Here is an 11,871-nt window from a genome sequence, read left to right as displayed (position 1 = left end):
TTGTACCCATCATACAGAGAGACCAGCTCACTTTTCTGTAGTGTTTATTCTGCGCAGGAGGTCTTTGGACAGTTTTCTCCTTCCTCTAACTCCATCTTCTGGCCCTGGCACTGATGGTGGGTCAGGAACCTGGGCACTAGCGGGTGGCGGTGAGCTACCATTACTCAGAGGGGGAGTAGCTTGGTTTTGCTGTCTGCGACGGGGTCTAAACCACTGATCGTGCTGCACTCTGACCTAGAAATTCCACAATAGGGTTACAAGGTTTTGACCATTATCTGCATGTGTACATCACACTAACACATAGGGTATAACAGGACTCAAGGGTCATGATTTTTTGTTTGCTCCAGTATTTCAGATTTTTGCTTATTTATGGTAATTAATAAAAGCTGAAATAAAATATAAATATTAGATAGAATTTGAAAACTTAAACTTAAAAAAAGCGTACTACTGAAACAACTAACTGAAACATATAACAAGTGCAATTTGGAACCCAGGCCCAGTTCTACAGGGGTGCTAGAGGGTGCTAAATACCTTCAAAAGAAAGCAAAAGCACCCTCAATTGAAAATCTAGTAAACTATCCAGGGCGTATGTGTTTGCGCTCTGGAAAGAGTCAAAAGTAACTTTTTACAACGTGTTTTTGCAGTGTTGAGCAATGCAGCCAATCACAGACATATCTGTTGATTTCTAGCAAAGCCACTAGAAGGCAAGCCTGCAACCATTAGCCGAAAATCCGTAACGGCTAAAGCTAACGCTTCCGGTCTGGCAGTACATGGGAAAGGAGACCAGGGCTACGTTCATCCCCGACAAAACGGTGCAAAACGTTTTTTAAACGGAAACAGTGGTGCGTTGAACACACTGTTCTGATGACCCAAGAGTTGCAACTATGGCAGCTAAGAAGGACATTTTTATGTTCTTTTTGAAGAATTTTCTGAGTCTGATGAAATCAGTATAAATACGTGTTTAATACTGCAAAATACGCTCGACTATTTTAAAAGGGGGCTTGGCTGCTTGATATGTCCCGCCCTGTCTTCCTGTTTCAGTTAAAATAACGTCAACACATAGAGTAACGCTTCGTGTTTCTAAGCATTTCAGGGGACCTTTAAAGAAGTTCCAGATCTGTACTTGTGCTCTTATTATTTCAGTTATTTTGCCTTTAATGTAAATAAACATGTGCAAACAATATACTTGATCTTGTGCATTTATTTTGATGTTAATTACATTGTCTCTTTAATACCGCGTGGTTTATATACATGTTGCTGCTGATTGGGCTGACATTTTTGACACACCCACCAAACAAGAGAAAACGTATCTCAAACCCAGTTGCACACCGTTTCCAGGAAACATGTCGTTCAAACCGGAAACCGTAGCAAAACGTTGCGCATCAGTTTGAGCTTGACCTGGCCCCAGAGGCCGTTTTTTTTAATGGATGTCAAAATGGAGGAGAGGCTTCACTTCACTGAATAAACAGCTTTTTAGAGGAAACGGCTTATCATTTAATGAATCGACAGCCTATCTGCTAATCTTCAACATGTTTTACAGTGAACAATACTTTTGGATTTAACTATTTTTAGAGTTTACCACGTTTTATTTATTATAAATGCTGTTTTATAAGAGAAGTCACTGACTTTTTGCGACAGGTGGGATTCAGCTTCCATTCATTCCTATGGGATCCCTAAACGGCGATTGAGTGTCGCACAACTCTGAATGAAATTCAGGGCGAATTGCAAACGGAAGTGAGCATCCCTATGCCCTACTCCCTTCGAAGGGCAGAGCCCTTGAAGTGTGTTCTTTGAAGGGTGCAGGGTATTACTGTCTTGTATAAGCATTTGGAACTTCCTTGGTGAAGGGAATGACGGACCAAATGTTACCTTGACAGCGCTGCGTGTGCGTGCAGCATTCAGCACGCCACCAGTAGTTGCAAATAAATATTTCTTCTTCTTATTATTATTTTATTCAAATATTGTCTAATTGTGACTTGTTTACTATTAAACGTTTTCAAACTAAACTTGCTTACACTACCGTCTTAAATCATATTTCTATCACTGACGAAAAATATGTTGTCTTACATTAAAATAGACAAATTTAATTAGCCTATTCTATTTATGTTTGTATGTGAACTCGAAATCAACCCCAACTTTGCTTTAAAAAGCATCGCAAGATCTCCTAACTGAAGATCACATGATCACAAACGGAAATCACTTCCGTGAAGTGACCATCACAGGTTCCCTTCGCTAACGGACTTCTGGAAGGGCCCTTCGTGAAGGGATCCATTTGTTCACTTTCATTTGGAACGTCCCAACAAATGGCGTCCACTTCCCGAAGTGCCCATCAAGGGTGCAAAAAGGCCGTTTGGAATTCACCCTGACGGCAAGGCTGTAATGTCATTGGGTATTAAGGGACACGTGATCCAAGTAAGCCGTTACGCTTTCTCCAATAGTAAGTAATACAGACCCTCTCATCTCCCAATAGTAAAATAATCTCTTGCTGCGTCCCAATTCGCCTACTTATACTATGCCCTAAAGTATGTACTCTTTTTGTGAAGAAAAAGTACATACTTTTGAGTATGTAGCAGAATAGTAGGCTAGCTTTGGGACATACTACTTTGCCATAACTGCATCTTTAACAGACGCTCTGTTGCTTAGTTACGTGCATCCTGTCACCATTTAAACTGCCCAGTTAATCATCTTGTCTAACATTATCCATATTTTGTTTAATTTGATTTCATACCATACTGGAGAGAAATTAAGAGGCACGTTGATCTGCCAGTATCGGGTCTTTCATGCCGAGAACTCTCCTCATATGTTTTACATAATGATGCATTTAAAAGTTAATGACCAAACGTATCTTTATAAAAGTTCAGTGTTGCTGCAGATGAAATCTAACGCGGATAACATTCAATAAATATTTTTTCATCAGGTTAGTCATTGATTATTTATCACTCACACCCCTTTCTCTACCTGTCCGTCGTCGGTCTCACATATCCGCCATATTTGTAGTTTTTAAACACTTTTCATGCGTTTGTAGTTCCAGACCCTCTCATCTCCCAATAGTAAAATAATCTCTTGCTGCGTCCCAATTCGCCTACTTATACTATGCCCTAAAGTATGTACTCTTTTTGTGAAGAAAAAGTACATACTTTTGAGTATGTAGCAGAATAGTAGGCTAGCTTTGGGACATACTACTTTGCCATAACTGCATCTTTAACAGACGCTCTGTTGCTTAGTTACGAGCATCCTGTCACCATTTAAACTGCCCAGTTAATCATCTTGTCTAACATTATCCATATTTTGTTTAATTTGATTTCATACCATACTGGAGAGAAATTAAGAGGCACGTTGATCTGCCAGTATCGGGTCTTTCATGCCGAGAACTCTCCTCATATGTTTTACATAATGATGCATTTAAAAGTTAATGACCAAACGTATCTTTATAAAAGTTCAGTGTTGCTGCAGATGAAATCTAACGCAGACACATTAAATAAATATTTTTTCAACAGGTTAGATATTGATTATTTATTATTCAAACCCCTTTCTCTACCTGTCTGTCGTTCTCACATATCTGCCATGTTTGTAGTTTTTTAACACTTTGTATGCGTGTTTGTATTTCTAATCGAATCCTCGTCCACCACGCAATGTGTTGTGGGCAATATTAGCTATTAGAGTGTACACGTATCTGCACTTCGAATTTCTACCGGAAGCTGTAAACCATCCGGAATCTCTGGCATACTCATTTCAAAATACTATGATTTGGGACATAGTAATTCTAATTTCGAATACTATTTAGGATGGATAATATGCAGCATCTGTTTCTAGAGCATAATGGCCAATCAGAGACGTTTTAGTTGTTCACATTGGCTCACTGCTGAAAACGCTGGAGTTTTTGTTCAGTGCAGTTCACTCTCCTGAATCATCTCCATACCAAAATGCAGACGCCATGTAAATAAGAGGTTTATTGTACAATTTTGAGAGCTTCATTGATTATAACGGAATTTTGTGAGATCGTGATGAACTAAGATAAGTTACAGCTTTTTATTGATTATAAATAGAGCGTGCTTTGCACACTTTTTAGGCAGAATTTGTATTAAACTTTTGTTTTTCGGACACATACACGCTGCAAAGCTTTGGGAATGACATCCGCATATTTATGCTGGATTCACTCTCGAAATATCCGTGATTGACACTTTTATGAAGTGATAACCATAGCAATGGACGGGACACCCTCAGTGATTTAATTCTGGAACCGTGCCTGGCCAAGCCTACACAGACAGCGCGCGTTCATGGACCAAAAACTTTATTGAGATCTGGCCACATCAACCAGCAATTTCATTTCAATTCCAGCAATTTATGACTGGCTTGAATAGAGTCCCAAATCTGAGTTTTTTTCTTCTTCTTCTTCACGTTGTGTCTCGCATTTGGTGGCAACAAGTCCAAAACGGACATCGCATTGCCATTAAAAATCAACAGCAAGAGTCAAAACTAGTCCACAGGTTAGTAAATGTTGGCAACCTCTTTAAGATATTCTTGACTATGCTGTATTGTGCAGGACAGTGTTTTGAAATTTATATTCGTAAAGACTTTTTTAAGAAAGTAAGTTAAATGACTGAAGAGTTAAATGTTGCCCATGTGTACACTGTAAAAAATGTACCGTAGAATTTACAGGATGTTACTGGCAAAAAAGTTGCCAATAAAATCTTGTAAAAATGATGTTAACTGCTGTAAAATGGATTACAGTATAATATTGCAAAGCAAATTACGGTTAATTGCTGTATGTGAAATACAGTAATTTGTAGTATTTTTACAGTAACATTGAATTAAACTTGTAGTTTATTTTACAGTAGATTTTGTAATCTCACTAAAGTACAGTATTTACCTGGCAACTAAAGTTGCCAATATAATCCTGTAAATACCCCTGAATCCAAGATGATGTTTTAATTTAACAATGGAAATGCCGCAAAGAATAATTTTAACAGAAAATTGTAAACTGTAAAATACGGGTTTAAATGCATTATCATGAGCACTATCTTAAAGGGGTCATATGATGCTGCTAAAAATAACATTATTTTGTGTATTTGGTGTAATGAAATGTTTATGTGGTTTAAAGTTAAAAAAACACATTATTTTCCACATACTGTACATTATTGTTTCTCCTCTATGCCCCGTCAATTTTTACAAAGCTCATGGTCTGAAAAAGCGAGGTGTGCTGTGATTGGCCAGCTATCCTGTGCGTTGTGATTGGCCGAATACCTCAAGCGTGTGACGGAAATGTTACGCCCCTCACATACTGTTGATGCCGTGTCCGGCCGGAGCGACGAGACATAAACATTAAAACCCAATACAAACGAGGCATTTGTTGTATCCAGTGGGGACATAATTATTGATTATAATGACTTATACTATCTTTTTACACGTTGCGTTGCATCGCGCCGCGTAAACATAAAACCCTGTCTGCATTTGTGATCGGAGAAACGACAAACAACAAGGGCTACTCTACACTGCCCAAAACTCGCGTTTGAATCGTCAGTGACAACGAAAAACACAGCGGCCATAGCCTGAGGGGAAGCCCCGGCTTAGCGTGTGCTGAGGCCGGGATAGAGTGAGCTGAGGCAGGCTGGACTCCATATCATCCTCTTTTGGAAGACCAAACAAAGTAGTTTCGCTTTCACAACGAAACACACAGCACATTTCCAGTTTACTGCACATACCAAGGCCGCTTGTCTAAATGTCGTGATAGCAGGCTATTGTAACATGATATCCCTTATACATTAACTTAAATAAATATAAAAGGATATATTTATTAAGTAAAATTAAGTGAACTTACCCGGTATTATGAATAAAGCCTCTAATCTTCTCGAGCTGCTCCAGTCGGCTGGATTTCAGATTTGAATGACGCGCGCGCAATCCCATAATGCCACAATACAGTAAGTAGTGTAAAAACCAGGAGCTACAGTGACAATACCTGCTTCTTGTAAAAGAATTACAGTTGACATGGAAATATACTGTTAACAACTGTAAAACCTTATTTGACCCATAATGCATTCTGAATTACAGCTACATCTTGTAAAATGTTTAAAACAGTAATGTTCTGTAAAGTGTTACTGTAGAAACTACAGCAATTTTTTGCAGTGTATAGCTAATATACCGGTATATAGATTTTTACAAATGCTTTTAAGACAATCACAAGCCATTTTTACAATTTTGACAAAAACTGGCCTGAAAGAGCAAGTGACTGTTGCATCAGCTGACTTGAAACTGTTTCACACTTGCCCCAAACTAGCAGGCCTTCCTTATTTTATTTTATTTTATTTGAGCAATATAACCAACCCGTATTTATGACAGGGCTAGATTATCATATTTAACTGCAGGGTTATACATTACCCAGTCATTCATCAATAGGCCATTAGTCCAAGTTTCATGTTAGTCATGAATATTTTGTTTAATGAATAATAATTCTACCTAGGAATCAGAGAAGTTAAAGGATTAGTGCCCCCATTGATTTTGGCTACCAGCAACTGTCTGGTTAACAACATTCTTCAAAAAAAAAAAAAAAATCTCATGCAGGTGTGAAACAACTTGAGGGTGAGTAAATGATGACAGAATTTCCATTTTTGGGTGAACTATGCCTTTAACATATTAGATATTTTTACTGTTAAAAACAATAACTCATGCTCTTCATAGTTGCTTTTTAGTGTGTGTGTGTGTGTTGTGGCCAATGATCTGGTAACAGTTTTTGCTAATTTTGTCTTCCAAAATGCATCCACGCACCTAATCTATGTTAAAATATTATTTTCTAAATAGATGAGCACACGTTGTGTCTTTCTCTTTTACTATCTTTCTCCAAAGCATTCCTCAGAGACAATAAGAGACTCCTTTTCTCAGAAGGCACTGTTGAACTTGTCTGAAATTGCAGAGTGGAGATTGGTATGGTTTTCTCACTTATTATTAACATTCAGTAGACAAGGTGAAGCCCAGGAAACTTCAGAGATTGAGGATGTGCTGTCTTGAGTAATGTTGATTTATTCTTTTGATCTGCACTGTCTTTTTAAAAATGAATTAGCTTTGGTGATAAAAGTTACAGATTTACAGTTATCCAGTTGTCTTTGAATTGATACATCAAACTGGGCAATGGACTAAACTTAAGTGAAAGTGAAAGTGACGTGTGGCCAAGTATGGTGTCCCATACTCTGAATCTGTGCTCTGCATTTAAGCCATTCAAGTGCACACACAGCAGTGAGTAGTGAACACACAGCCGGAGCAGTGGCCAGACATTTTTCCTGGGGCGCCCGGGGAGCAGTTGGAGGTTCGGTGCCTTGCTCAAGGGTCTCACCTCAGTCGTGTTATTGAGCACTGTACATTCACTCCCCCCACCTACAATCCCTGCCGGTATTGAGACTCGAACCCGCGACCTTTAGCTTACAAGTCGGACTCTCTAACCATTAGGTCATGACTGCCCCCTAAAATTATGTCATGCTATTAAATTAAGGCTTAATAATAGGCATAAAAAATTGCATCTATTGTAGAAGTTACAAATAAAAATACAAGTACCATTATAGGTAGCTAAAATGAAGGTTTTAAAATAAACTGTGGCATCAAAAGCCGGTGTGTGTAAATTGCATAACAACTGCTGCAGGTCAAGAGTCAATAGTTTTAAATGCACAGACTTTAGTGTTATTGTCCAAAGGAGTTTGTATCAACAGCTATTCAAGAAAACACTGAATCAACTCTGATCCTAAGTTTCAGACTGATAAAAATGAAAGTATACTCTTTAGGCTTCAAATTCAGACAAGAGTACATGTTTTGCATTTCGAAAAACTTAATATTCACATTTCTGTTACAAACTATTGACATAAATTGTATGTAATTATGAGATTATCTATTTTTATAAAACCCCAACAGTAGACATGTTCAGACTCTGGGTGCTGCTGGGCCTGTGTCATAAAAACCACCATTTTATACAAGCCTAGCATATACGGACACTGACAATACAGAAACCAAACTAAATGTGTATCTAATAGAATTGCAGTGGTAATAAATACAATGTTCTTACATTGGTGTTGAAGTAAACATGTCCTGATCTGGTGATGCGCGCTTTGCTGCAATTTCTCAATACAAAGAGGACTGAAGAGAAGTTTGGGTCTCTTCTGACTCCATCCCTGTGAATAAAAATGCCTGAAAATAAATAAATGTAACCTGACAGAAAACTGTTTTGAAAACAGAAAACTGTTTGTTTACATAGCCTACTGATAGGCTACACTTCCACTTCCTTTTTAAATGAATTGTCTGTTTAAATGAATTCCAAAAAATCGATCATTTCAGTGGACATAACTGGAATATTATAAGCAATACAAAATATTTTAAAGAAGCTGTGAAAACATGTTAAATGTTTACCTGTGTCGGAACTCATTATTGTAGATGTCTTTGAGAAGTGTTCTATCAGTAATGGATCTCCTTTCGCTTTCCTCCAGAAACTCTATAAAGTCAAATCCAACTACACGCAAATCAGCCTTAGAGAGCTGATTATTTCTCTTTTTCCTGCTCATGTTTCTTAACTCTGGTTCCGTGAGCTCTGTGGTGATGTACAGATATCAGGTCAGTTATGATCTACACTGGTTTATATGATGCGGAAGCGGTAAGAACGGAGGAAACGAAACTTAAGGTCTATTACGGTTGGATTATTCTTCTACAATGAAAACCCATTATATATGCACTTAGTATACATCTGATAATAAAGGAGAACTATATAGGAAATAGGAGGAGGGATGGGGTGCAGCCTAAGTACATACAACGACGTTTCTTTACATTTTTACATTATTTTGCGGTACATTGCCTTATTGCTTCCCATTCAAAGAAAACTGTGAACTTACATTATCAGGTAAAATTGCATTTTATTTTTTTAAAAGTGGTACAGTAAACACTGATATACTTACAGAAATTGTTGAAAATAATCTGTACCTTCCCCCTGTGTGTGTCTATATAATAATAATAATACTTTTTTAAGCACAAATAAAGTAAGACTCTATAGAGTCTTTTTAAACATTGTAAAACATTTTTGGAAGTACAATTTAATCTATTATATAAAAACATGTTTAAGGAAAAATAAGTGCACCATTAACTGCAAAATTATATTTAAATTTGCCTTAAACCGGCATGAAGGGATGCATTGCTCTTATCAAACACTAGATGTCAGTCTTAACCTTTTTTTCTCAATAATGGCCAAAAGTCTCTTGTAAATCAAATTAAAATGTATCCTTAAATGCACTTGATTAAACATTTGAACACTCCTATTATATAGTCAAATTTACATTTAGCAGGTCTAATAATATTAACATTCTGACCAAATAAAATTAGTAAGTATATGTACCTACTGTAGCATTTTTTAATTCTCTAAACCCTACACACACTCTCTGTCTCTCACTGTGATAAAGGTGATATGAGTGGATAGATGTTAAGCGTGTGTCTGTCTGTGGTAAAGAGGCTGCTTGAGGTTCTTATCAGTTCCTGCTTTTGCCTCTTATGACCCAGACAGACTGGAGAGCCCCTCTTCAGCCGCCTGTCCTTTCCAGGATGAGTGCACCATGCTGGGCCAACACTCATCATTAGACCCTTATCTCCACCTGTGGAGGAATTCTCCAGCCATATAAGCAGTTCTCTTACTACTGTGTGCACGACAGATGAGGCCAAGTGTTCTATAGCCAGCATTTGAGTGTGTGTGTGTGTGTGTATGTGTGTACACATGTGTATACTTGTGTGTGTGTGGGATAGATGAAGTCTAAATTTGTGGTTGTAAGTAGTTTGAATGAAGGGTGTATGTCTGTCTTTGGTCTCTTTCTCTGACAAGATGTTAAAACTTCTCATCTCTTTCTGGCTTTGATGCTTTAAGACTAAATTTTTATAGACTGTTTGGACTGATAATCTCTGTTTACAAGCTTTACCTTTATTTACAGCGCTGTTTACGGGCTATTCTTCCTCTAAGTATTGGGAAAAAGAACAGGAAGGAGGAGGGATAGTGGGAGATGAGAGGAAAGGAAAGAATGTTTGTTAAGGAATACAAAGTGGTGATAGGCAGGTTATGGTGTCTATGTGTGTGTGTGTGTGTGTGTGTGAGTGAATGTGTATTGTAGATTGTAAAACTAGGAATGTCATAAGAGGGTTAAGAGCCATGTTGCACTTCCCCAAAAGTCATGATCAAAGGAGTGTCTGCCTGGTCCCTCATGTCTGACTCTAAGGCTGGACCTGATCTCTTTCTTGTATAACTAAATCATCCATCACAGTGAAATAAGCTGATCCATTCTCAGTGACAGTGATTTAAGCTGATCTCTCTCCTTGAATTTGTCCCTTTTCAGGAAAGTGATTTGAGCTGATCTCTCTCCCTGAGCTGATTCCCATGATTCCCTGAAGCCTTGTACATTCAAGTTACAAATGGCCAAGGCCGCATGTATTTTAAAAATGAGGTGGATATGACAGTGACTTTAGTGATCCTTTTCAGTGACAGTGATTTGAGCTGATCTCTGTCCTCATTCAGTGATAGTAATTTTAGCTGATCCTTCTCTTTGAAATGATCAGCCTTTCAATACAGGGATTTGAACTGATCTCTCTATCATTGACAGTGGGCAGGTGAGCTGATATTTCTCATTGAGCTGATCTGTCTCTCAGTGACATTTATTTAGGCAGATCCCTCTTTTTGAGCTGATCCCCCTTACAGTACAGTACAGTGATTTGAGCTAATCACTCTATCCGAACTAATTATTTTCTGTATGACAGTGACTTGAGCTGAATTCTCTATTTGAACAAATCTTTCTCTTTTTGATGGTAACTTTAGCTCATCTCTCTCATTGAGCTGATTTCTCATTCAGTGACAGTGATTTGAGCTGATCTCTCTCTGTGACAGTGATCCTTCTCTTGCATAGTTCAGACTCTGTGACAGTGAGCGATCCCTCTTCTGTGTAACTCAATCTCTCTCGTCTCTTTTCTGCTAATAAATGGTAAATGCCTGTGTGAACAGAGCAGTGGGATCCAGAGCAGAATTGTATTTTTTACAACACTGTGATCTATCGACCATTGACAACAGGCTTAAAGCAGCCAACCCACATATCTCAGCATAGCTCTGCACTCCATGGAGAATATCATTGCATGATGGATTCGCTGGTGTAAATTAGAGTGCTGTGTGCATGTGTGTGTGTGTTTAGTACATATGTGTACTGGTATGGCTGGTTTGCTTCTAGATTACAGATATGTTATTACATAAGACAGAGCTCTTTTTGGATGTATGTCTGATTGTCTGTCTATGTGCATTTGTGTGTGTGTGGGTGGCGTGAGATGGATTACATTAATACATGTGATATTAGCGTAGCCAACAGGGCTCATTCTGAATGAAGCTTTGTAGATTGAGGCTCAAAACTTTTAAGAAGAGCATCTGAAATAGTGCTGATTGTGCTGACCTGTATATCGTTGAACGTTTATTTTCTCATTTAGCATATATCTCTTTTCTGCTAATAAATGGTAAATGCCTGTGTGAACAGAGCAGTGGGATCCAGAGCAGAATTTTATTTTTTACAACACTGTGATCTATCGACCATTGACAACAGGCTTAAAGCAGCCAACCCACATATCTCAGCATAGCTCTGCACTCCATGGAGAATATCATTGCATGATGGATTCGCTGGTGTAAATTAGAGTGCTGTGTGCATGTGTGTGTGTTTAGTACATATGTGTACTGGTATGGCTGGTTTGCTTCTAGATTACAGATATGTTATTACATAAGACAGAGCTCTTTTTGGATGTATGTCTGATTGTCTGTCTATGTGCATTTGTGTGTGTGTGGGTGGCGTGAGATGGATTACATTAATACATGTGATATTAGCGTAGCCAACAGGG

The 11,871-nt window shown here is 38.1% G+C and overlaps 1 protein-coding gene across 1 annotated transcript; it reads right to left on the bottom strand.

The window, feature by feature from the left end:
* Nucleotides 1–27: 27 nt before the first annotated feature.
* On the bottom strand, nt 28–8,573 carry LOC107591841 (putative helicase mov-10-B.2). Its single transcript, XM_016281120.1, has 3 exons — nt 8,386–8,573; nt 8,045–8,150; nt 28–234 (listed from the first exon to the last, which is right to left on the bottom strand). Exons 1-3 carry the CDS (start codon nt 8,535–8,537, stop codon nt 28–30), a joined length of 465 nt encoding a protein of 154 aa, XP_016136606.1. The 5' UTR covers nt 8,538–8,573.
* Between the last annotated feature and the right edge of the window lie 3,298 nt (nt 8,574–11,871).

This window comes from Sinocyclocheilus grahami, unplaced genomic scaffold, assembly GCF_001515645.1.
Source record: "Sinocyclocheilus grahami isolate Dianchi unplaced genomic scaffold, SAMN03320097.WGS_v1.1 scaffold146.1, whole genome shotgun sequence".
Lineage (NCBI taxonomy): Eukaryota > Metazoa > Chordata > Actinopteri > Cypriniformes > Cyprinidae > Sinocyclocheilus > Sinocyclocheilus grahami.
The sequence above is the reverse complement of the archived record's forward strand: the minus strand, read 5'-3'. Positions and strand labels throughout refer to the sequence as shown.